At 42.2% G+C, this 27,201-nt stretch overlaps 1 protein-coding gene across 1 annotated transcript in view; it reads right to left on the bottom strand.

The window, feature by feature from the left end:
- Positions 1-3,914: 3,914 nt before the first annotated feature.
- The window catches only part of LOC113414440 (G protein-coupled receptor kinase 5-like), a 77,678-nt gene continuing 54,391 nt past the window's right edge, over positions 3,915-27,201 (bottom strand). Inside the window, exons 6-16 of the mRNA XM_026671337.2 lie at positions 26,486-26,578; positions 26,309-26,372; positions 21,542-21,682; positions 20,714-20,904; positions 14,936-14,973; positions 14,598-14,687; positions 13,194-13,402; positions 12,205-12,342; positions 11,058-11,195; positions 10,661-10,792; positions 3,915-9,820 (exon numbers count right to left, since the gene is read on the bottom strand). Of these exons, the coding sequence (XP_026527122.1) occupies positions 9,731-9,820; positions 10,661-10,792; positions 11,058-11,195; positions 12,205-12,342; positions 13,194-13,402; positions 14,598-14,687; positions 14,936-14,973; positions 20,714-20,904; positions 21,542-21,682; positions 26,309-26,372; positions 26,486-26,578 (1,324 nt within the window). The 3' untranslated portion in view covers positions 3,915-9,730. The remainder of the gene's footprint in view (positions 9,821-10,660; positions 10,793-11,057; positions 11,196-12,204; positions 12,343-13,193; positions 13,403-14,597; positions 14,688-14,935; positions 14,974-20,713; positions 20,905-21,541; positions 21,683-26,308; positions 26,373-26,485; positions 26,579-27,201) is intronic.

Raw genomic sequence — 27,201 nt, 5'->3', positions numbered from 1 at the left:
ATATGCAATGTAATTGTAATTGAAGACTACGAAATGGAACCACAAAACAATTTGTAAACCAACCGGCACACTGTATGTACACATATGGAAGATGGCTTGATGTTTTTATGTTTTGTTTGTTAATGTTTGTTTTTGAAAACCAATAAAAACTTAAATAAAAAAATGTTTTCATCAGTATATTTATTTTGGGCTAGAACATCTTCCCTGTCAAATGGGATCAAAATAAAGAGAATGAAGTTCCTTCAAAAGGCATTTCCATAATTTAGCCAGAATGTTTGTTGTACATAACTTTCCCATGTGTATCTACACATCATCTTAAAAAGCTACACCTTGACATCCCTGCTTGAACTGAATCTAATTAAATTCAGTGCCCATTCATTCCATACATAGAATAATAAACTTGTCACACATGTTTTATGCCTCCTTTCTTTTCTTCTGATCAGGCAATCTTTGGAAACCTTTGTTACCATAGATAAATGCACCATAGATAAATGCACTTAAACCTGATCAGATAACAGATAATCAGAATTGGAAGGGACCTTGTAGGTCATCTAGTCCAACTCCCCACCCAAGCGGGAGACCCTACACCATTTCTGACAGATGGGAGTCCAATCTCTTCTTGAAAGTCTCAAGTGATGGTGCTCCCACAACTTCCGATGGCAAGCTGTTCCATTGGTTGATTGTTCTCACTGTTAGAAAGTTTAACCTTTGTTAAACCTTTATTACTTTTAGATAAATGCACTTATTCAAATGTCTAACTAACTTCAGCTTATTCCTTACCTTATTAACCTCAAATATCTTACATAGAATTGAACACAGGCAAAAGGAGACCGGAATGTTAGCTGTTGCAATTTTACCATAGATTCTGAAAAAAACCTTCACCTTTTTCTGATCCCTTATTCTAATTTCCTGTTACTTTCTAAGATGTAAGCAAGTACAACATCAGGAAAAAAAAAATGCTTCATGTTGCATATTTTAGAAACCTTATCAAGGATAAATTCACTCATCTATCTTGACTCTGCTTCTAGCCTTAAAGTAAATAATAAATGCTTGAGGTCATTTAGGGAATGCCCTAAACTGCAGATAATTAGCTAAAATTTATCATTTATCATTTTCACCACTATCAGGCTGACCTTGTCCTTAAATCACAGTAGCAGTGGTAATTTTAGGCTGTAGTCTTAAAGGTTCTATGGCAAACTCCTTGGGGCTTAATGGTCTTGCACAAATACCCCTCTTTACTGATTTGCCTATTTTAAAATGTAGGAGATCCATCATGCTGGGTTTGGAGTTTCCCCTTCTTGATGTGACCTGTGGGTTCCAACCTGAAAGTCCTTCATTGATGGCACCAGTATCTCGAGTTATTTCCTCAGCCTTCCCTTCTGCAGCCAAGCTGAAGAGCACAAGCAGTTAATGTTTACTGCTACAAACTGGACTCTGGTTTGGTCAACCACATCATGTTATCAAGGTCTGCAGATCCTTGGGTGCCCAAGTATTGTCTCACAGGGCAAGGAGAAACCATGCATGTTGATTTGTCTCTTGAGATCTGAATCAGGTCAAAAAAGAGAAGTCACTACTCTAACTAATGGAATTGGGGAGCACAGAAGATGCTTCTGTTTGGTGTAGGGTATGCTGTAATTCTGAATGTACAGTATTTTTAGAATGGTATACTCAATCCACCTTCCTTTTCTTAAGCTCCTAGACCAGATGCTACTGTGTTTCGTGCCCTTATGTACAATTTTTTTGCACGATGTATATCCTGTGTATGTTTTTACTTACATGGACTTTCAGGAGCTATATAGGGATGATTTTGTCCTGTTTGGGTCTCATAAAACATATAACTTCATACATGAATCCCACCCAATGGTGGGATTCAAATTTTTTTTTACTACTGGTTCTGTGGGTGTGGCTTGGTGGGCGTGGCAGAGGAAGGTTACTGTAATATCTCCAGTCAGAGGTGGTATTTTCTGGTTCTCTGAACTACTCAAAATTCCCACTACCGGTTCTCCAGAACTGGTCAGAACCTGCTGAATACCACCCGTGATAAGGACATAATATAGCAACTATACATCCCTCTGCTTTGAAAGCTTAGGAAAGGAAGATGGTCTTATACATCATTCTAAAGACAGATTGTGTATATTCTTTCTGAAACATTGCTGAGGACAATCCTCTCAGGTTCAGTGGCCTATGAGTCAGGGATGGGATTCAAATTTCTTAATAACTGGTTCTGTGGGTGTGGCCTAATTTGTGGCTTGGTGGCCATGTGACTGGGTGGGCATGGCTTGCTGACTAGGTATGGCTTGGTGGTCATGTGATGTGTGGGCGTGGCTTGTATGTAAATATTATAAATATTTATGTAAATATTGATTTTTTAATAAAAAAGAGCAACTTTTACCCCAAATCAGGCAAAGCAGGCAGGCAGATTGAGTTGCTCACAGAATTGAGTTGCTCACAGATTCACTTAGAGATCTATCTACCTGCAATTGGCCACCTGAGTCTGTCACATAAAATTTGCTTGCAAGCAAACTCACAAAATTAACTCACAACACACCATGTATGTAAATATTGAATTTTCTATTAAAAAAGAGCAACTTTTACCCCAAATCAGGCAAAGCAGGCAGACAGATTGAGTTGCTCAGAGAATGACAGATTCACTTAGAGATCTACCTTTCTGCAATTGGCTACCTGAGTTTGCACTGAAAAGTAGAAGCTTCAGTCCTAAGGAAGGTTCGGCTCTGCTTTTAGATTAGCTAGAAAGCAAGAAATCCAAGGATTTCCTGCTTTCTAGCTAATCTAAATCTCCTGGCCCAGCAGAACAGCTGATGGTCGGGGGAGGGGAAGGAAAAATAGCAACTCACCAAACCAGGCAAGTTGGATGGCTCGCATGCCAGGTAAGGAGTGAGTGGGCAGGGCCAGCCAGTGGAGCGATTTGCTGGTTCTCCGAACTCATAACACATGTGTGTGCAGCGTTTGCAAGAAATCATCAGCTGTGCCACCTGGACAGCTGACAAGCGCTGCTCTTGTTTCCTGCTTTTCCAACCTCAGCTGTGCTGCACAAAGCAGCTGAGGAGGGAAAAGCAGGGAATAAAGGACAGCCTAGAGCCCGGGCAGGCAGGTGGGCCAAACACCAAACCGGTTCGGAGTCAGCTGCTCTTTGCAGCTACCAGTTCTATAGAACCGGACTGAACCGGTAGCATCCCACCCCTGCTATGAGTTCAATCCCTACTAGAAGAATCCAATCTCGTTAAAAGACCTGAGATTATATACATTTAATAAGTTTTAAGTAGATTGAGACTAGTGATGTACTGCCTCCTACTATTCTATATAAATAAAAACATGTTGGGCATCTTGGTAACCAGATACAGAACTTTCACTGGCTGCTACATATATCAATGTTTAAAAACAAAGCAAAACAATGCTTAACCCTTAAAACAATAAATATCCTTTAAATTAAATATCCTCCATTAAATATGGGTTATCACTCCACTACCACCCCTTTGAATGTGTGTGTCATTTTTGTAACTGCTTGGACAATTCTTTCGGTTTTCTTGGTAAGATTTGCCTTTACCTTCCTGATCCGAAGTTATCTATCTGGTTTTCGTGGCTAAGACAGGACTAGAGTCCTGGTCACAGTCTCGTGGTGATTGGCTCAAGGTCACCCAGCCATCTTTCATTCCAAAGGAGGACTAGAACTCGCAGTCTCCTAGTTTTTGGCCTGGTACCTTAATGACTAGATCAGGGGTGTCCAACCTTGGCAACTTTAAGACTTGTGGACTTCAACTCCCAGAATTCCTCAGCCAGCAAAGCTGGCTGAGGAATTCTGGGAGTTGAAGTCCACAAGTCTTAAAGTTGCCAAGGTTGGACACCCCTGGACTAGATCAAACTGGCTTTATCAGGTAATTCAGAGAATGCAACTCTTTTTGGTGGAGATTTGGTGTATATATTTTATTCAATGCAGATTACACACAGCCCTGGGAATAAGTAACAAGAAAAAACAGCAACCATAGTACATATATATACTGTATGAAATTTTAAAATCGGGAGGAATAGAAATCCCAGTTGACTGATTGAGATAATTTCCCCCCTCTCTGCTCTGGCTTCCTTTGACTGGAATAGGGACTTTATATTATAATAACTTTTGATTCATTTCTTTCCTCCCACCTCCCTCTGTATTCCCCAATTTAAAAAAAAATACCCCGAAGCATTAGGGGTACCTTTCCAAACATGGCTTGGCTTGCAGCTTTTTCAAGTTTAAAAATGTACATCCAAACATTCAACATACAAATATTTACAAATGTACAAAATAAAAACCCAAGAAGTCAGAACCCAAATGCTCCAGAATCAGAAACGAGCAGTGTAAAAAAAGAGAAAGAAATAAAAAGCCAGCATTAGACCAAACCCAACAACACTGATGTACAAAGAAAAGGGAAATACAAAAAAAGTGTAAGGGTCTGAAGTCAAGAGGATCACTCCACCCACAGAATATTTCCTCCTTTTGTTCTTCTCAGACGAAGAAGGCAACAGTTCCTTAACATTCTGCTCATAGTCCTTTCAAGTTTCTTCCTATTTGGTTCCTTTGGAGGTTCTCACCTAGATGAGGTTCACCCATCACACTAGGCCACTGTATAACCACAATTTATTCAATAAACTATACCTGGCTGCAAACAAACGTTACACTAAACTCCAAGCCAGCCAACCATTGTATGGCTTAGTGTGATGTGCAAATCACAATTTCAGATATTTTCCTCTTTCCCTCTCCTCCTGATTTTGGCTGAAAGTTGTATTTTTTTCGCCCATTCCTTGTCTGTAGGTATGTGTATGTGAGAAAGAGGTCTGCAATAAAGTATGTGATGGGGATTGAGCCAAGACAGGTTTAGGCAGAGGGCTCACAATATGTGACTATTGGCCAATTAAATCCCAGCAGCAGCTCACCTATTTTGGACCAAGCCCCTCTCAGTCTGTAATTGATTTTATAGATTGAATTAACATGAAATGATGTAAACACGGTGTCAGGGCTCCAACAATCCACCCAATCCATCCATTCATTGGAGGACCCATCTATAGAATCAATTCCCTTTCTACCAGTTACGTTTTTGGAGGAATACTAGGAGTCAATATGTCAAGAGAGGCTACTATTTCAATTAGCAGGTTCTCCAAAATCTTGCACAATGGGTCAGGTTGGCATTAATGGGGTTGCCACAAAGAAGAGGGAGTCAAGGTGTTCTCCAAAGCACCTAAAGGTAGGACAAGAGGCAAGAAATGGAAACTAATCAAGCAGAGAAGTGACCTAAAACTAAGAAAAAATTTAATCAGTGGAACAACTTGCCTCCAGAAATTGTGGATGCTCCAACACTGGAAGTTTTTAAGAAGAGATTGGATTATAATTTGTCTGAAATGGTATAGGGTCTCCTGCCTGAGCAGGGGTTGAACTAGAAGACCTCCAAGGTCCCTCCCAACTCTGTTATTCTGTTACTGCTGAGGTGTCTTTCCTTCTATTAGAGGGCAGTGGGAATCCTACAGGTAGTCCCCTACTTACATCCATTTAGCAACTGGTCAAAGTTACAACAGTGGTGAAAAAAGTAACTTACAACTATATCTCATACTTATAACAGTGGCAACATCCCACGGTCACCTGATCAAAATTCAGGCGCTCGGCAATTCAGCCTATATTTATGACAGTTGTAGCATCCTAGGGTCACGTGATCATCACTTGGGACCTTCCCAGCCAACTTCCAATGACTAAACTCAATAGAGGAAGCCGGATTTGCTGAAGAACTGGGGCACAGAAGGTGATACAATTGGGCAATGACTCATTCAACAACCATCTCACCTAACAATGGAAAGCCTGGTCTCAGTTGTGGTCATAAGTTGAGGACTGCTTGTACAAAGCCATTTGGGCAATGGAATCTTTTGCATCTTTAAGAAGGGGAGCAGAGGCATGGATGAGGTCATTGTTGGGCCCCATCATGACTGCTCAAAGATGCTGGATTTGAACAGATCTTCCTTCATGTGGAAAAGCTTTATGCATGTCTTCTAGTATGAACACCATGCCCCCTGCCTCAAGTATTCTGCCAACACATGGCAGAGAAGATAAGCTGCTTAAACAGAGCAGAAAGGAAGATCAAAGATAGCTAGTCTAACTTCTCCCATTATGGTAGACCTTTCTACTTTAGACTGCTGATAAGGCTCAACAAAGGAGTTAATTGAATAGATCCAAGTTTCCCCTTGCGGTGTTCCATTTTGCCATAAAATTCATGCCCAATCTGTCATAAAGCCTGCCCACAGCTCTTTACAGCAACCTGAACCATTGTCTGCCTGACCTGTTAATATTAGAGCAGGAGGTTCTTTCTAGAACCTCTGTTCTTGAAAGTCAGAGCAATCCAAATCCCCACTCTGCATTTGTCTTCTAATGGTAATGCAGGCGGCTTTGTGGAATAATCCACAAGTGCAGTCAAATTTTGTGCAGAAATGGAAGGTGGGAAAGAAGCTTGGCCCTCTTTTTGCTGCTGTATGTTTTCCCTATGCAAGGCCTCCTTCTCTTTGCAAACATCTCTTGCTTGACCTTTTAGTGAAATGTCATTAGACAGGCACCTGGAAAAAAGCAGGCAACTTTCAAGGGGCATGTGTGTAGCACTTACGTTTTTGGAAGGGTCCTGGTGGGCAGAGCAAGGATGCAAAGTGGGTATGTGGCCCCTGTACCAGGATTTCATGCCTATTTACTTAGATTGCTTTTGTTTTAAAACAAATCTTCATGCTGCAGATTTAGTGAGAGGCAACTGAAGTAGAGAAGGAACTGAGATTCCAAAAAATAAAAGTAAGGAGTGGAAAAATATCAACAGGTCAGGAAGTTCAGTTGTTTACCTTGGGCATTAAGAGAAGTCTCTATTTCCTTGACTATTATCCATATTTGTGCAGTTTTTAAACAATCACACCCAGAAAAAAATATTGCAATTTCTTTCTGGTTCTACTGGTGGATCCTTTGCCTACCATACAGTTATTAAAAGTCAGGCATCCATTCAAAACATCAGCATGATGTCACTTGCACAAGAGAAAGGCCCCACGTTCTCTCCTGTCTCTCTGGTCTCGAAGACAGACTTGGTCTTCAGTCTTTCTTAATGAGGTAAGCCTCCAGAAATCAACCTTTCTAGTTGGGGCTTGCCAGAGCGTGGGATTTAATGAACAGATGAACTTCACTGCCTGGATCAAGCTGTTCATTAGGGCTCAGCTTGTCCAGGGCGAGCCCAAATTTTCACACCTGCTGCTGGAGGATCAGAGGGCAATTCCCAGGCTGAAGTCTGACTGCTGAGAATGAGTTTCCCTGATATTTCACCCAGAAAGTCCTTCCTACTCCAAGGACATCTCTGCCTATTTAAAAAAAGAAAGCACCAGGCTGAGAGCAAGCCCTTCCTTCAGCAGGTCATGCAACAGCCAAGTGATAAGATAAAGAGAAGGAATTCTGAGTAAAAATAGATCTATCTTCCCCTGACCTTTGTAATGTGTGATGGCCGTAGCCATTTAGAGCCAATCCTTTGCAAATTATTTTGGAAGGGAGAGCCTCAGAATTTGGGAAGCTCCCTGTGGTTATCTTAGAATGGATGCATTGTTTCAGTCTCAACCTGAGCCACAGAAATCAGTGAAGGAGCACCACACTCTGGCAGCCAGAAGGGAAAGCAGCAGCTTTGTCCATAGATCTATTATCCTATCCTTTAGAGCCTCCTAGGATCATAAAAACAAATGGCAGAGAAGCAAAGGTGGAAAACAGGATCAAACTGGAACACTACAGTAGTATATTATAAGCTAAAGAAAATCTAGCCTTATTTACAAGTAGAAAATCTATAGCTGTCCAGAAGTTGTTAAATGACCATTTCCAACAGGGCCCCCTAGGAAGATCTAGAGTAAGAGATGCCGAGAGTTGTGCTCCACCAGCCTCTGGAGAGCTACAAGTATCTAACTTCCACACTGTTCTTCAACATAGCTCCAGAGCCCTGCTTCCTGTTTGGGTTTGGAGAAATTTGCAAACAAAATTTCCTATGTTGAGTCTTCCTTCCCCTCTCCACTGTTGTCCTTTCTCCTTCTCTTGCTTCTTCTCTAAGCCTAGAGAGAAATGCTCTCTTCATGCATTTCTCTCTGCATCATCATTGCTATCATTTTCAAAGAGAAGAGGCAACGGGAATATTCCAATTATTTAGCAATAGCAGCAACAAAATGATCCTTTTTTCCTGAAATGAAGCACATTAGGGTAGGGGTCCCCAACCCCGAGGCCATGGACAGTGTCAACTGGGCCATGGCATGCCAGAAACTGGGCCACGCAAACAAGCGAAACTCAAGCCTTGTGCTGGGGGTAGGATGGGTAAGGGGACTCTCTTCGAAAGTCAGAAATCCAGAATATTATGGGTTAAAACTTTAACCCAGTCTTATTCTGCTTTTCTTCTTACAAAGAGGTTTTTATTTTCCAATGTAGAGGAGAGTTTTAAAAGACAATTGTCCACCTGCAGCTGGTATTTTCACATTTGGATGTTGGACTTTTTGGAACCAATAAGATGAAATTATCTGGTTCCATCATACTTGCGCATATGATCACAATCAGGGTAGACCCTGCATCTGCTTTAATACACCAGGAACCAGCTAGGCTGGGTGGCATAAAGATAAAAAGGAAAGGTCATGTGAGAATGGGGGAAAATACAGAGACAGAAAGGAAAGGAAATAAAATTAATGAGTAGACAGACCTATGGAAACAATTGTAACAAAAGTTAAAATATGTAGGATTTAAAAAATATCTTTTCAACACTGCAGGCTGAGGTTAAAGTCAGGGTTTGGGAACACTTTATGCAGGCTGAGATGTCATCCATCTCACCTCTCTGTCTTTTCCTATTGAGTGCTTCTAAAGCAGCATCCTGCATCTGGGGATTTCCACATATCCTGGATTCCAGTTGACCCTGCCCAACAATCTGGTCTGAAAGTTGTATTGCTAAGGGATGGCAGGTGCTGGACAGTCCAGCACACCTAGAAGATGACCAGCCAAGAAAGGATGTCCTGAAGGAAAGACAACCAATTGCTCTTCAATTTTCTTTGTCTTCCATGTTCTGGTTTTGCAATGGCCCCAGGCTGTAGAATTGATGGTGTGGGTGGGAGAGATCCCTGGAAAAACCCTGAATGAACTCCAAGGAGCTAGCAGTTCAATACACATCCACACACTAACCAACACACACTTATCCATGAGTCTCCGGAAATACCAATACAAGAGTGGGGAGTCTTTCTCATCCCCATTGCAATTTTGTCCAAGCTATGCATTCTCTTTTTCTCTCCAGTAAGACTCCAGCCCCCATCTCTGCCATCTCCAGGCGCCATTGGTGGTTCTTTCTGTGTTTAAATCCTTCCTTCTCAGGTATATCTCCCCAGTTGATCTCCCGTGAAAGTTGGGTCAGGAGGTGATGAGACAAAGAAAATGGGGGAGAGCCATGGATGCTCCCTGTGCAGTCAAAGTACAGAAAGATGAAGGAAGACCCTGTCAACAAGCAGCAGCCAAGGTTCTGGACAAGAAGAGTCTCCATGCTCCCAATCCACATCAGCACCAAGAGGTGGCAAAGGTCTTCTGGACCATTGCTGCCCTGCCGATTGGAAGGCTGTGTTCCTTCGGCTCCCAGCAGTAACAGAGCCTGGCCCCAGACAGGGACTTCCATATATCAGCCTAAGGCAACCCTGAGAAGACAAGGATGAGTGCTAGCTCCAGAGGTCAGGAGGGAGCCTGTGCCATGGGCCAAGCTGGTGAGGGGGCTGCCGACAGGTTGGAATGTACGTTGGTGCTGATGGTGAAGTCACTTGGCTATAGGGAAAAATGAAGACAGGTGAGTACAGGGGGAAAAAAATCTGCTATCTAGCATGATTAACAGGCAAGATCTTTGTTCTGTTCTGAGATGCCAGCAATAACCCCAAGAACTTATTTGTGCTATGCAGTTGCTCAACCAGTGAACTGCTGTTCTTCAAACAGAAGAATGCGAAGACTTAGGAATCTAAGAAACTGCCTTATTCAGTTTGGACCACTGTTCCAGAATTCCCCCACCACAGCAACTTCTGAAATGTATGGACTTCAACTCCAGGAATTCCCCATTCAGCAATTGCTGAAAACTTATGGAGTTACTGCATACATCTGGAAGATACCATGGTTGGAAAATACTGATCTAGACTGATCTAGACTGACTGGCAGCAGCTTTCCAGAGTTTCAGGAAGGATGTAACAGGCACCCAGAGATCTAACTTGGGAACTCCTGAAGCGCTTTATCATTGAGCCACATAAAATTCCTCCAATCTGCAGTCTCTGGCAAAGGGCCTATATACCAGGCTTCTCCAATCTGGATGTCTTCCAGACGTGGGATTTCATTTCTCAGAATTCTCCAGCCAGCATGGCCATTGCTGAGAGTTCCAGGAATTGAGATCTCCACCTCTGTTGGCTGGCCAGTTTGAAGAAGACCCATATTCATAGTTACCTGGAAGTATGTCCATTCAAAAACAAACTTCTGATATATGAAGTACCTAAAGTATATCTTGAAGTTGAAGGCACAGCAGTGCTATATTGCTTAATTAGGCTGAGTAGTATTGAAGATTGTAAGTATGGGATTAATAGCTGCAAAGATACATAGCAAAAAAGGAGCAAGGTTGGATCTTACGTTACGTCGGAAGAGCCTCTGCAAGAGGCTACGCTTGGGTGGGTCAGGGAGCTGCTTCCAGTCCAGATCTGGGGATCGGGTGCCATTTGGTCCAAAGATGTTGAGATCCTTAAAGCATTCTGTCTCGATCATCTAGATAAAAGGAAGATGATGCAATTGGTAAGAATGGTGGGGAAACAGGATGCTATATAATAAAATCCTTAAAACAACTGGACAGAATGGAAATTTGGGACAACCCATTCTATGTGCCTCCTTAGATCAAGAGGCTTTGACAATGATCTTCTTTTAGCTTAGAGGTATGTACAACTACAATACATGAGTCTCTTCCCTGATTTGACTCTGTGAGGGAGATGGACAGTTTCTAAATTTGATAAATATTTGTATGTCCTTTCCTTACCTCGTTCTGCCAGGGTATTGGGACACAGCCTGTGGCAAATTTGGCATAGAAGTCATTGTCGGTTTGGTCTAGGTTGACACCCTTCACAGTGGAGAATTGTTCAATGTCCAGTACATCCTTACAGTACACAGCCCGAGGCTAAGGGAAAGACAAGGATTCCAGTAAGTTTGTCATCTCCAGGACTTACATATCCAGATGTGCAAGTCATGTGCAAGGAGAAATGGATTTGGTCCCTTTGAAAGCCAAAGGGAGGACTGGGATTAATAAATTGAAATGAAAAGACAGAAGATTCAGAATGAACATTAGGGAGAGTTTCCTGAAGATAATCAGTAATTAAGCAGTGCCACCATCCAGCCAGAATAGCGGAGGAGGATTTCTCTTTTGAAAGGAGAGAGGGAGGCTGCATGGCCACAGGTTAGGCATGGTTTTGTAAATTCATGGCCTCAACTGTGAGTTGAATTAGGAAGATCTATAAGTTCCCTTCTAGCTCAGTTTATGATACTAAATCTAACTAAAAAGGTAAAAAGTGGATACTGAGGAACCCCATAAGTTAATTTATGGTTCTTTTATTTAGCTTCTTTGGGACAGATTTGGAATTGGAGGGAGGGGGGAAAACTGGTGAGGATGATGGGTAGAATATGTAGACACTAATACTATTTCAAAAAGCAGAAGAAACCAGACACGATTAGGGTGAGGAAGGGGGATATGATAGTACTTTTCAAGATCTAAAAGACTCACACAAAGCAGAGAGGAGATCCCCATTACTCGGAAGAAAAAGAAGAGAACTAAAAGCCTGAAATATCACAGACTGGACAGTTCATGGCCCAAGGCCTTCCTGCCTCCTTTTCATTCTGAAGCTTCTAGAATTCTACATTTGGGCCCCAAATTGTGCATTCACAATTGCTAAAAACCAGGGAATTCTCCTCTGCTGAAACAGAAAACTCAGAAACAATCTTGCATGACAACAACCTTGCCGACAAAGAACATCTCAATACAAAATGATGATGATGACGACTACAACAACTGGAGAAAGAGGAAAGTTTTAGCACTGGCTTAACACTTCACCCCCCCAGATAAAACATTTGCCCATCTATTTGTTTTCTTAACGCTGTCCTTGAGTTCCTCACTCTTACTTGTAAGAACTTACATCTGGCACAAACGAGGGCTTCATAATCCCAGCTTCCAGTCGCTTGAAGTTGATTGTCCTGAAGAATGGATGCTGCTTCACCTGGACGGACCCCTCACCTTTGTTTCCAAGCCGCTGCTTAGGATCTTTAGTCAGGAGCTGAAAGGGGGATGGGGGGAAAGAGGACTTTTTTGGTAAGTAAAGCCTGTGACAACATTAAACTCAGAACTTTTTAAAGTAGACTTTGTAAACCAAGCCCAAGTTGGCTTTTTCTGCCATGGAACACAAACCAAGTTGGTTCTCAAACCCACTTGAGTCCAGAATATTTCACCAATGTTTATCCTGTAAATACAGTTTCTTATAATGAGGAAGAAAGCGTCCATGCAGAAAAGAAAGGATTTGTCCACTTTGTCAAAGGCATTTTTTTAAAAAAAACATGATTAATATCAACCGATTTTAAAAATTAAACCAATGGAAATGAAATAACAGGGAGTCCATTAAGAACTAAGCATGCATTACAACAGTAGCATGAGATGGCTGCGATCAGAAGCATCCCTTTCTGCTTCTCTTAATGTAAAAGAAATATTTATATTATTGCTTTTGAAAACCCTTGCAAAGTGGAAATCTGATAAGCTTAAGGGAATAATATGTGGGGCTGCTTGACTAAATATACTCTATCCAAGTCAGCTCACACATATAAACTTGTGCACCTGTATATACACACACGGGCACAATTTACCTATGCCCGGCTAAGCAGATTAGCCAATCTTGGCTGATCACAAAACTCTTAGTTGGTCCTTACTTGACAGACCAAATGAATGAGAAGCTAAAACAATTGCCCAGTAGAAGACAATGGCGAAGTACTTCTTGATAGTGCCAAAAGGGGTTCATGTAGTCAACCCCGAGTTGACATCAACTCAGGGCATGTAGGAGTTGCCATCTGATACTACAGACTCATGGAAAAGATTCCTCCTTATTTTCTTGGCTTTCTCCTTTTTCCCATCACTCACCGACTTGCAGATGGTTTTGGCATCTTCAGAGAACTTGTCTGAATACTGTTCCTGGTCGTCCTGAACCCGCTTTTCTACCTCTTCTCTCTTCACCCGTTCCTTGCGGGCCCGGAAGGGTGATTGGCCCTCGATCATCTCATAGATGAGGCAGCCAAGTCCCCACCAGTCTGGGCTGAAGGAGTAGCGCTCATTGTTAATTACTTCAGGAGCTGGGGAGAGGAGGAGAAGGGTGGAGAGAGCACAGTTAAGAGACAACAATTTCATATAAAGCACTTGATTGGGTGGCAAACTGTGAGAAAGAATCTTCTCTTGTTTTGCATCTTGGAGAACCATTACCCATCACAGGTGATAATGCAAAATCCAACGGGCAAGGATTTCTCCCCCTTATAAGGGGAAAGAATTAAATGTGTTGCTTTTTAACAAGTAGCAGCACTTAACTGAGTGGCTGGTTGAAAAAGTGATAAAGGGTTGGAGCTGGTTAATTCCTGGATGAAAGAATGTCTGGGTTTGTTGTCTGCCTTGGAAAAATGAAAAAAAAGTAGGCAGTAACAAACCATTTCTGGATTGATATTTTTTTTTGTTGGACTCCTCTCCTTATTTTACTTATAAATAGGCTATGTGTGCATAACAACAGAACCAGAAATGACAATACAGACAGTCCTTGACTTACAACCATTCATTTAGCAACCATTCAAATAGCAGTAGCACTTAGACTTATATACCGCTTCACAGTGTTTTTCAGCCCCGCTCTAAGCAGTTTACAGAGTCAGCATATTGCCCCCAACAATCTGGGTCCTCATTTGGCTGACCTTGGAAGGATGGAAGGATGAGTCAAGCTTAAGCCTGGTGAGATTTGAACTGCTGATGGTCAGCAGGTTAGTCTGCAATACTGCATTCTAACCACTGTGCCATTACAGCTCAAAGTCAGAACAGCACTGAAAAAAGTGAGTTACAACTGGTCCTCACACTTATAACTGTTGTAGCATCCCCACAGTCACATGATCATAATTTGGGCACTTGGCAACCTTTCCAGCCAGCTTCTGACAAGAAAAGTTAATGGGGGAACCTGGATTTCCTTAACAACCACAAGATTTGCTTAACAACTGCAGTAACTCACTTAACAAGCATGGCAAAAAAGTTTGTAAAATCGGGCAGGACGGACTTAATAACTGCCTTATTTAGCAACAGAAATTCTGGTCCCAATTGTGGCTGCAAGTCAAGGACTAACTGTAATGGTAGAAATTTGATTTTCAGTCTAAAATAGCTTTTCTGCCCCTGTTTTAAAGTACCATGCCCTCTCAGCCTGTGTGGTCAGATAGATCCAAAATGAAGGTCCATGGATTGAGTCAGCTTTCTCTTGAGCCAGCAATCTCACAAGACCTGGAGCAGTTCTCCAACACATACCCATGTAGCCTACGGTTCCTACACGGCCACGGATGGTGTCACCTTCGGGGATCTTAATGGCCAGCCCCAGATCTGAGATCCGTATATGCCCTAGATACAAGAAGAGAGAAGGTGATTATAGAGGATACGAAATCATGATGGGGATACTGTGATCTTTCATGAGGAAAGACAGAAGGGGTCGAAGTTCTAATCTGCCCCAAAATGTGTTTGTGTTGTTCAATGGTGAAAGATGATTTGAAGGAAGGAAGATCTGGCTGTGATCTCTGATATTTGTAGGTAAAAGTTATTCTGAAAGTCTATAACAGGGACAATTCAAACATTTGACACGTGGCACTCACCATCATCATCCAGGAGAATGTTCTCTGGCTTTAAGTCCCTGCAGGGGAAATAGAGACACAACCCAGAATAAGGATCAGTTTGAGAGTCAGTTTGGTCTAGCCTCTAGAAGTTAAGGCACCAGCCTAGAAACTGTGAGGTTGTGAGTTCAAGTCCGGCTTTAGTCATGAAAACCAGCTCAACCAACTTTGGACCAATCTCTAGGAGAATGCAAGTGTTGGTCCCACCTGAGGCACGAAAGCCACTGGATGACTTCAGGCCAGTCACCCTCTCTCAGCCCAACTCACATCAAAGAGTTGTTGTGGGGAAAAATAGGAAGGAGGAGCATTAAAACTTAGAACTAAGGAGAAATTTCCTGATAGTTAGAACAATTAATCAGTGGCGCAATTTGCCTCCAGAAGTTGTGAATGCTCCAACACTAGAAGTTTTTTAAAAGGTGTTGAATAACCATTTGTCTGAAGTGGTGTAGGGTTTCCTGCCTAAGCAGGGGATTGGACAAGAAGACCTCCAAGGTCCCTTCCAACTCTGTTATTCTATTCTATTCTATTCTATTCTATTCTATTCTATTCTATTCTATTCTATTCTATTCTATTCTATTCTATTCTATTCCATTCCATTCCATTCCACTCCACTCCACTCCAATCCACTCCACTCTAAATATGTTCACTGCTTTGAGTTGTTTATAAAAATGACAAAGGCAGGATACAAATAAAATAAAGAAATAAACCAAGGGGGCTCCCAGAACATTTGAAACTTACATACATAACAGATGGTTTGATTTTTGTCTAGGCACCTTCTAGCAAAATTACTTCTAAATATCCCTCTCTATCATCTTAATCCTGGAGGACCACCTTTTAACTGGGACAGTCTTTTCCTTTTTCAGTTGTTTTAATAGGCTTCCTTTCCACATTTTCTTGTGGTTTGCTCACTTTGTAGTTACTTTTATCTTGAACAGAGCTTTCCCCAGACTAGTGTTCTTGAGAGGTGTTTGATTATAACTCCTTCAACTCTCTGGCAAGCATGTTCATGTTGATTCAAACTTCACTGAAGCCACAGTGCGGTTAGTCTGATGATGTATTATTGAATAAACAAGGTTAAGAAACCATGGCATAATACAATGGCTAAATCCATGAAGGAATGCTTGCACATGTGCAGACAAGTAGCTGCCAAGAATCACCCACACACCCTTTTCCCTTCTGTCTCTTTTACATGAGTAGGAAAAAAACCCAGAATGTATAACTCTACTTGTTTGGTTGACAACTATGTGCAAATCTGAAATAATTATTTAAAATAGATTCCTGTCAATTATTAGGTAAGTCAATCACATATACTGGCTGATTTTGCTGGTTTGTTTAACAAGACAGAATGTATTTTAAGTTAGAATGATCTTGCCTAATAATACTCAGGAATTCCCCCAGTTCTTTGCCAGGCTTTATATGTAATTGAGGCTCCTTAGTTTCCAATTTGTATTAATTTATATTTAGTTTTCTATTTGTACTATAATACAACATATATTACTGTATGCATTGCATTATAGTACTTTTCTAATTGTATTCTTTTATTGCAGTAAAGTGCTGTGGGATTTTAAAGAAAATAAACATGTCTTAATAAGGGAGAATAAATAATGCTGTGCAATTTTTCCCATTTGCTAAATACTTTTTGGTTACTTTCATTCCATTTGGAACCAGCTGTCTTATGCACATTATTGAACATAATTTTTAGGTAAATCATAACATTACTTTTTCTTGGAGGTGACAGATTTTATTTTCCTGGGCTCCAAGATCACCGCAGATGGGGACTACAGCCAAGAAATTAAAAGTTGCTTGCTCCTGGGGAGGAAAGCTATGGCAAATGTAGACAGCATATTAAAAAGCTGAGCCATCACCCTGCCAACAAAAGTGTGTATAGTCAAGGCTATAGTTTTCCCAGTTGCAATATATGGCTGTGAAAGTTGGACCATAAGGAAGGCTGAGTGCCAAAGAATTGAGGCCTTTGAACTCTGGTGCTGCAGAAGACTCCTGCGAGTCCCTTGGACTACAAGGTGATCAAACTGGTCAGTCCTAGAGGAGATCAATCCTGACTGCTCTTTAGAAGGCCAGATCCTGAAGATGAAACTCAAATACTTTGGCCACCTAATGCGAAGGAAGGACTCACTGGAGAAGAGCCTGATGCTGGGAATGATTGAGGGCAAAAGAAAAAGGGGATGGCAGAGAATGAGGTGGCTGGATGGAGTCACTAAAGTAGTCGATGTGAGCTTAAATGGACTCTGGGGGATGGTAGAGGATAGGAAGGCCTGGAGGAACGTTGTCCATGGGTCGGACAATGGGTCGGACATGACTTCGTGACTAACAACAACAACAACAATGATGTTAAAAAAAATGGGGGAGAGTGTTCTAATGCACGACTACATTCTAGTCCCACCTTAGAGGGACTCACAAGAGAGGCTCTTGCTGTAGATCAAATATAGAGCAATACGTAATAATACAGCATTTCTAGATAGTATGTTTGTACTTCCACTTTACAAGGAAGATGAAAAGGCTAGGAAACACTCCTGTGCAGATTTTAACTGTGCAGGCATGGCTCCTGCGACTTGACACCATTGACACACAAGAGGGAGCTAGTAGTAAACTTGGGAGAATCCCAATTTATGTAGAAATAGAAAATATACTTAGAGAGAAAGGTTAATAGAGTGTGTTTCTCCCAAACAGACCAATTAGAATGCAGAACACTCATGGGTGTGGAATGCTGGCTGCTTGCGAAAAGCGGTGTGTGTGTGTATGTGTGTGTGTGTGTATGAAGAAGAGGAAGGGGGAGTGGAAATAGATTTTTTGGGGAAGAGGATGTCGCTCTATTAAGCTCAGTGATCAGGATTACCACAGCATTCTGTTGCAGTTTTCACTGATGAATGTTATCCAGCACTGAGTGCTAAAAGTGCTTGATTTGGGAAAGCTTTGAATCTCAAAGGGAGAGATGACCACCATTAGGAAGGTCTACAGATGGACAGTTGATTTAAAGCTTAGGTCTATAATGATTCATTTGGTCAGTGACATCAAATGATAGGCGGGTGATTGTTATCCAGTGACTGCTACTTTAAATCTCAGAGGGATAAAGGACCACGCTGGGGTTTGGCATTCAAAAGGGTTATAGAGACAAGTGGATCCTTTCGTCTAATCTAGTGGTTACCAAAGTGGGCGGTACCACCCCCTGGGGGGTGGTGGGATGCCTTAGGGGGGCGCTAAGAGGCAAGGGGCCTGCAGGGGGGCGCTAAGAGGCGGCAGGGGGGCGTTTGAGGCACCGGCCCTGCAGGTTCACTCATTGACTGTACACTGCTCCAGAGCCGGCGCCTCCAAGGCGGAAGCGGTGGCACATTACGATGTGCTGCCCCCTGCCGCCTCTTAGCGCCCCTCTGCCGGCCCCCTTGGGGATGCTAAGAGGTGGCAGGGGAGCGTTCAAGGTGCCGTCCGGCCCTACAGGTTCACCCATTGACTGGCACTGCTTCGGAGCCAGCCTCTCCAATGCAGAAGCGGTGGCACGTTACGATGCGCCGCCCTTGCCGCCTCTTAGCGCCCCTCTGTTGGCCCCCTTGGGGATGCTAAGAGTTGGCAGGGGGGCGTTCGAGGCACCAGCCCTGCAGGTTCACCCATTGACTGTAGTAATGCTCCGGAACCAGCGCCTCCAATGAAACATTGGAATATCTTTGCCAGCACATTGAAACCTCTTTGGCTTCTATTAAAGGTTTTGTGGACGAAACATGGTCAAGACTATCAGGAAGCTCTCACATTTTGTTGAGGCTTTAAACAGGATCCATTGGACGAGATCTCCACCCTAAAATTACTTTTCCCCAATGTATTACAGTGCCAATTCTGAAGAAGGCAAAACCAAAATGTACTGGTAAATTACAAGGAGAACACAGACACACACACACACACTCCCTTCTAACCCTGCTAGAGCAGGTGATTGGACCAGAATAGATATCTCATTTTCTTTCTCCTCCCTCCCTCCTTCTTTATTTCTTTTTCTTTCTGTCCCTTCCTTCCATTCCCCCATTCTTTGTCTGTCCCTTTTTCTTTCTTTCCCTTTTCTTTTTCTTTTCTTCCTCTCTTTCTTTTCTCTCTCTCTTTTCCTCTCTCAGGCTCATCCCTTTAGATCAGGGGTCACCAAACTTTTGGACCTCAGGGACCACCAAACTCATAATTTTAAATCCCGGAGACCACTAATATGAATTTTGACTGACAGTGGCTTTCTGGCGTTGGTGAGAGAGAGAGAGAGAGATCTGATCCAACCTCTCTCTCTCCCTCTCTCTCACACACACAGGCAGGGGTGGGATTTAGAGTCCTGATCTAAAGCTGTCAAAACTCCAAAAACAGGTCAAGTAGCTCTGGGGAGGCCAGTCATAAATTAGAACACTTGCTAAACAACCGACCATTAAGTGAGGACCACTTGTATTTGGTTTGCCAGTCACCTGGCCATGCCCACCCAGTCACATGACCAGCAAGCCACACTCTCAAATTAGGCCATGCCCACAGAAATTTGAATCCCACCCCTGGGTGGGGGGCACCGAGGATGAGTTTGTAGCACCAAGGGGGCGGTGTACTCAAAAAGTTTGGGCACCGAGGATGAGTTTGTAGCACCAAGGGGGCGGTGTACTCAAAAAGTTTGGGAACCACTGGTCTAATCCATTATGGTTTAGCACAGCGGTCACCAACCGGTGGGCCGTGAGAAAATTTTGGTGGACTGCAGAGAAATCTCACCCCCAGAGCACCCCCCCAAAGCAATTAATCCAAGTTGCACAGAAACACAAGGCTGCTCAGCCCACATGGCTCGCGGGAACCCTCTCCGCCCACTCACTCCTTACCCGTCAAACTTGTCTGCTAAGTTGCTATTTTTCCTTTTTCCGACCATCAGGTGTTCTGCTGTGCCAGGAGATTTAGATTAGCTAGGAAGCAGGAAATGATTGGATTTCTTGCTTTCTAGCTAAGCACAGCCGAACCTCCCTTAGGACTGAAGGTTTGCTTGCAAGCAAATTCAGTGCAGACTCATGGCAAGCAAATTTGAGAGACTGAGCTAGCCGATGGCAGACAGATAGATTTCTGAATGAATTTGTGATTCTCCGAGCAACTCAATCTGCCTGCCTGCTTTGCCTGATTTTGGGTAAAAGTTGCTCTTTTTAAAATAAAAAAATCAATATTTACAGGCATGGTGTGTTGTGAGTTAATTTTATGAGTTTGCTTGCAAGCAAATTTTATGTGACAGACTGAGCCAGGCAATGGCAGATAGATAGATTTCGGAATGAATCTGTGATTCTGTTGAGCAACTCAATCTGCCTGCCTGCTTTGCCTGATTTTGGGAAAAAGTTGCTCTTTTTTATAAAAAAATCAATATTTATATAAATATTTATATTTACATACAAGCCATGCCCAGCCAGTCACATGACCACCAAGCCACACCCATAAATTAGGCCATGTCCACAGAACCAGTTAGTGGTCTCTGGGATTTAAAATTATGAGTTTAGTGGTCCCTGAGGTCCAAAAGGTTGGCGACCCCTGGTTTAGCATGTCTCTCCCTCTAAAATTGTTGGTCAAAACACCTAAAGAATCCACGTGGAGTGCCAGGTAAAGCGACGTTGGTTTAGCAGTTGATTCCCTCTGCCATTCAGATAACTCAACACTTAATCAGATAAAGGATGATGATCACTTCTCCATCATGCCAATTAAGAGAGACTTTACCTTAGCCCTTTCTCTACCTTTTTGGAACCAGGAAATAATTTCATCCCCTCTCACCTGTAAACAATGCCCTCCCGGTGCAAATGTTCAAGGCCACAGCAAATCTCTGCAGCGTAGAAGGTGACCCGCTCATTGTCAAAACCCGAGTTGCCCATGTTGTAGATGTGAAACTTCAGATCACCTCCATTCATGATTGTGAGGACCAGGCACAGAGCATCCTTGGTTTCATACGCGTAAGCCAAACTGACCTGTTGGCATAGATGAAAAAAAGGAGGAGATGACTCCAAGCATACTGCAGAATATTCTGCTTCTACAGTGTCCAATTATCAAGAAACATGTAGATAGCAATCATCTGTTTATCCCCTTCCATAAACATATGACATTCAATAGTTTAGAAATACAGGGAGCTGCCTTATTCTCTTATATTTGATAGAACTGTGCACGCTTTGAAAATAACTCGCTCGCAGTCTTCCAGAATGCAAGTCCAGCTACTCTGCTACTAATTAAAACAGCCACAATTTTTTTTCAGATGAGTGAAACCTGAAAAATGACAGGGCCACTTTAAAAGTGACACAGAACAAGCAATTTCTAGGAATTGGAAGTGTATTTTGGTACAACATTATTTACCCAGTTATATCTGGAGAAAACTGGGCTGGGCTGCCCCTAAAAGACACTTGACCATCGCTTTTGAATGCAAGAAGTTTCATTTAATTATCACGGGCAATAACTGCAGCTAAATCAACCAGGCTGAATCTGATACTGTGAAATCCCCCTCAGAATGCAGAGCCAAATAGCATTAGCAAGTGGAAGTCTTTGGATATTTCAGTCTTCTAAAGGCCAATCCCAAATGCAGTCATCAACAACACAGTCAGGATTGTTGCTCACCACAAATGGGCTATTGACCTTCTCCAGGATCTGCTTCTCATTCAGGGCCATTGCTTCCCCTTTCCGCTTCTTGATGCGCTTCTTCTCCAGCTTTTTGCAAGCGTACATCTTCCCTGTAGCACGTACTTGGCATGCACAAACCTAAAGGCAAGACAAGGTGGACTGTCAGGGGCACATTTAATGGCTGCTAGCGACGTTGCAGTAGTGTTACATCATCTGAGGGGTGAAGACTGCAATTTAGCTTCCCAAACCTCTGAAGAGGAGCCACACAACACTGTATTTATTTCAGAGATACCACTGGAAGCGGGTAGAGGAGTAAAATTGTTCAGCTTGTTTTTTTCTTCTTCTCTTTTACTGGCAGAGGGCAGGTAAGAGTGGGAAGGCTCCTTGAGCCAAACAGCGCTCTTTCCCATTCTAAACCCCAAATGGTCTAAGGTTGTCCTGCTAAATTATTTAGATACCCAACTTCAGCAGGGCAACTACAGGAAGTTGTGGGTTGCTGGGTGTAAATTGCTATGAAGAGGGAGATGATTAGGAGCAAGAGGGATGGAAAGAACAGAAAGCTCTCACTTGCCACATTACACAGTTCCCTCTCAAAGCAGCTTTTAAAAGCAGTTACATGTTTTTGCGGGGACTAAATGTAACCAGGGTGTCTCCCTTCCTAAATAAGTGACCCTTTAGAGCAGTGTTTCTCTACCATGGCAAGTTTAAGACATGTGGACTTCAACTCCCAGAATTTCTCAGCCAGCCAGAATTCTGGGACTTGAAATCCACGAGTCCTTAAAGTTGCCAGGGTTGAGAAACAGTACCATAGAGCAGGGGTCTCCAACCTTGTAAGCCTGGAGGACTTCAGCTCCCAGAATTTTGGGAGTTGAAGTCCTCCAGGCTTAAAGTTGCCAAGATTGGAGACCCCTGCCATAGAGGGTCCAGCTGCTTGCAGTGCTTTGTCTTCCCATGTTCTGAATGGATTCTGGGTCATCTTATACTGGTAGCCACATTCTACATTTGGCTTTTAGGAGGAGCAGGAGACAGAGTGTCTCCTTCTTTCTCTAATATTTTGTTCTTCTGTAAACCTTAGGGGTCCATTAAGCACAACAATAGGGTCCTTTATCCATTAGTTGGGCTCAGCTTGGCCTGTTGGAATTAAAAATCTTGAAACTGCTATTCAAATGTTCCGTTAAATCAATCTATTTATAGCAGGTGCAGGCCACCTGCGGCCCAAATTCTATTTGGAGACCATCTCCAAAACAGGAATGTCATCTCCAAGACCATCTTGCAGAAATCAAGAAGCAAGAAGACATGTCTGGTGGTATGACCCTTCGCCAAAGGAATTAATCTGAACAGGGAAAATGGGAGCCCGTTGCAAGATAAACAGTTTCACTGCTTTTTACTGTTAAGAGATAATCCTTGACTTATGACCATTTATTTCACAACTGTTTGGAGTTATGATGGCTCTCAAAAAAGTAGTTTACTCACACTTACGATCGTTGCAGTGTCCTGTGGTGATTTGATCAAAATTTGGGTGCTTAGGAACCAGCATGTATTTGCAGCATCCTGGGATCATGTGATTCCCATTTGCGACTTTCTAAGGAGGGTTCTGACAAACAAAGTCAGTGGGGGGAGCTGGATTTGCTTAACACCTACATGATTTGCTTAATGTCCATGATGATCATTTAATGACCCCATTGAAAAGGTCATAAAATTGGACCCAACTCACTTAACAGTTGAATCACTTAGCGAGCAAAGTTCTGGTTCAAATTGTGCTTGTAAGTCAAGGATTACCTCTACCTACTTCAAAACAGCCAGAACTATATTGCCATCAAATTACATTGATTTGTAGTCCTTTTGTCCCCACACTTCAGCAGTGCAATTTGGAGGAGACTGGGGGGGGGGGGCTCCTTCTAAAGAAGGACATGAGAATGGTTTTATTCCCAGTGATTTTTCTTCCTGTGTGTTCATTCTCGAACCTTTCAACTCCAAACCAAAAATTGGACAAACTGAATTGTCCCAGCCTCAGCATATGAAGTCATCACCTTTATTTTTCAGTCTGACTTTTGGCTATGAAATAAAGCCTCAAGTCCCTCACACTCAACTAATAACAAGGATTTAGGTGGAATAACCAGGAAATGAGTCATGTCTATTTTTTAATATAATCTAAATGCAGCTTCTGTGTTACTAACTTGGGGTTGCACCCTTTCAGAACAAACCTCTTCTGGCTCTCAGCAAACGACTTCATGGAGTCAGATTGTAGTAAACTCTTCTCCCTTCCCCTGCTTGACCCATGTTGACAAGAACTGTAGAAATAGTGTGTAAACATTTTTAATGGAATGATGTTGCAATTCTCCATGAAACTGGAATTAAGCTTCATGGGAAGTTGTGGTCAAATTCAGATGAACACAATGACAACCTTCCTGCAGACTTTCCCCATCAAAACAGTAATGTCAGAGAAGAAGGAAGTAATGCTGGAGCATTAGTCTCAATCCTTCTTCATACCTACTTTTTTAGAGGGTTCTAGATTTATTTCAATTTCATTTCAGGACTTCCAGTAGCCCAGAAGAGGACAGGATGTCTGGGCCATTCCTGATTTGATATTTTGATGACCTCTGATGCTTCTTGGATAGGAATTATTTATAAGCACCATCCAGTCCTGCCAAAAATGCTCTTTTGCTTTTTCAAGAGGCAATTGGACTTTCTTTTTTTTCTTTGAAGAAGCCCTTCTAGAGGTGAAGAAGTTTCTTGGATGAGAACCAAAATGTCTTCAAAGAAAAACAAGGAACTTGAAAAAGGGACAACCATGATCTGGATGACTGAGAATCTCCATAGACATCTTTGTCCCACATGATTCACAACTACCCTTTTGTGGTGGGGGACTTTGGGGTGAGATGCTGTGTTTCTCCATTGCATTGCATTAGGTGAAGTAGCTTAACTGCTGAATTAACCCTGGGTTGTCTTAAGACCTAATGTTATACAGTACTTTTAAGTGGTTTGCAAACTACAAACCAGAGAGATGGGTATGAATTCAGTCAATTGGGGGGTTCTAGCTTGGTCATCTAGACCAGTGGTCGCCAACCGGTGGGCTACGGCCCACTGGTGGGCCATGAGAAAATTTTGGTGGGCCACAGAGAAATCTCACCCCCAGAGCACCCCCCAAAAGCAATTCATCCAGGCTGCACAGAAACACAAGGCTGCTCAGCCCACATGGCTCGCGGGAACCCTCTCCGCCCACTCACTCCTTACCTGCCAAACTTGTCTGCTAAGTTGCTATTTTTCCTTTTTCCGACCGTCATCTGTTCTGCTGTGCCGGGAGATTTAGATTAACTAGGAAGCAGGAAATGGTTGGATTTCTTGCTTTCTAGCTAGTCTTTAGATCTTCGGCTCTGCTTTTAAGTGTACAGCCGAACCTCCCTTAGGACTGAAAGTTTGCTTGCAAGGAAATTCAGTGCATACTCACAGCAAGCAAATTTGAGAGACTGAGCTAGCCGATGGCAGATAGATAGATCATTGAAAGATTCTGTGAGCAACTCAATCTGCCTGCTTTGCCTAATTTTGGGTAAATGTTTTTAAATGTTTTTTTAAATAAAAATAAAAAATTCAATATTTACATGCATGGTGTGTTGTGAGTTAATTTTGTGAGTTTGCTTGCTAGCAAATTTTATGAGTTTGCTTGGAAGCAAATTTTATGTGAAAGACTGAGCTAGCCAATGACGGATAGATAGATTTCTGAATGAATCTGTGATTCTGTGAGCAACTCAATCTGCCTGCCTGCTTTGCCTTATTTTGGGTAAAAGTTGTTCTTTTTTAAATAAAAAATTCAATATTTACATACGTGGTGTGTTGTGAGTTAATTTTATGAGTTTGCTTGCTAGCAAATTTTATGAGTTTGCTTGCAAGCAAATTTTATGTGACAGAGTCAGCTAGCCAATGGCGGATAGATAGATCTCTGAATGAATCTGTGATTCTGTGAGCAACTCAATCTGCCTGCCTGCTTTGTCTGATTTTGGGAAAAAGTTGCTCTTTTTTTATAAAAAATTCAATATTTATATAAATATATATAATATTTACATACAAGCCATGCCCAGCCAGTCACATGACCACCAAGCCACACCCACAAATTAGGCCACACCCACAGAACCAGTTAGTGGTCCATGGGATCTAAAATTATGAGTTTGGTGGTCCCTGAGGTCCAAAAGGTTGGCGACCCCTGATCTAGACCAGGGGTCTCCCACCATGGCAACTTTAAGACTTGTGGACTTCAATACTCAGAATTCCCCGACCAGCATGGTCTGAAATAGCTTCTGCATGCAGTGAGCCTCTCACTCTCACTGATAGGAATTGCTATGACAATTCACCATTTGGCAGACAATAATAGAAGTATTATAAGTAGGCATAGCAGCAAAATTTATTTGATTCATTTTGACGAAAATTTTGCACTTCATAAACCTAGACCCAAATTGCAACCCACTTAAATGATAAAAATTCTATTTTCCAGAATGTCTTAATCTTTTCATGATTCAAACAATGCCCCCACTCCAAAATCAGACATATTTGGAAAAGAGCTGATTTATCTTTGAGGAAGTTTGTGGTGAGATGCAGAAGAAAGCTAAAATAGGTTTTTGGTGGTGGTTGTTTTTGAAAACTGAGCAAATCTGACTTTGGCAAATTCACCCCTCCCTAGTTCGAACTGAGGCCAAAGAAATGAATTTGAGATTGCAGGAATCCAAAGCTACTCCTAATTCAGAACAAGTTCAAGCTGTCACCACTTCCTACCTCTCCGAAGCCTCCTTTGCCTAGGATCCGGTATTGCCTGAAGGTGTCTTTGGTCACGGATTGCCTAAAGATATTAAGAAGATCATACCGCATCATTGAAAACCCATTTTTATCAGCATTAGCTCAGTAAATGAGTGGGGATTCTTGCATTCCGGCCACTCAGGATTATTGTCTTACCTCTCCAGGTGTTTCCATTGGAGGAATCTGTCAAAATACATACTGTCCTGGTAATTTGTGAAAGGAGCACCGCCCAGGTATTCATGCAAGCGCCTAAGAGATAAGAGAAATTGAAAATGGGTGTTTTTCCCCCTATGAACTAGGAAGGCAGGTTCTTTGTGGGCTCACAAAGTGATTAATATTGGATACTCTCCATAGCAGTTCTTCTCAAGCTTAGCAACTCTAATATGTGTGGATTTCAACTCCCAGAATTCTCCACCCAGCATATCAGCTGAGAAATTCTGGGCATTGAAGTTCACACATTTTAAAGTTATCAAGGTTGAGAAACACTGCTATATAATGATATAAACCCAGTGTTTTTTCTTGACTTTAAAGCTACTTCTGCCCATGATGGTCCACCTTGGGATTCATAGGGAAGAAAAACAGTTCAGCCTTGACTGGTCATGATTTTCTTATAAAATGCAAAGATGCACCACTTAGTTGGGTTCATTCAAAATAAGGTTTGTTTGAGACTGATAGCAGGATTATGGACTCAACTGTCATGGTTTGTAAATGATTTATTCCTCTTGTGACATGGATTCAATAAGCTATGCTATACATAGCTTAATAGACTTTATTTTAATGTAATATGTAATGTAAATGCCATTTAGAAAATTATTGGATTAATTAGCTACAAATTGGTTACCACAAAACATCAGTGTTCTTCAGTCTCATGC

Source organism: Notechis scutatus, chromosome 7, assembly GCF_049901735.1.
Source record: "Notechis scutatus isolate UNSWTSFEM ecotype Mainland chromosome 7, rNotScu1.2, whole genome shotgun sequence".
Lineage (NCBI taxonomy): Eukaryota > Metazoa > Chordata > Lepidosauria > Squamata > Elapidae > Notechis > Notechis scutatus.
This window is presented reverse-complemented; position numbering and strand designations above follow the sequence as displayed.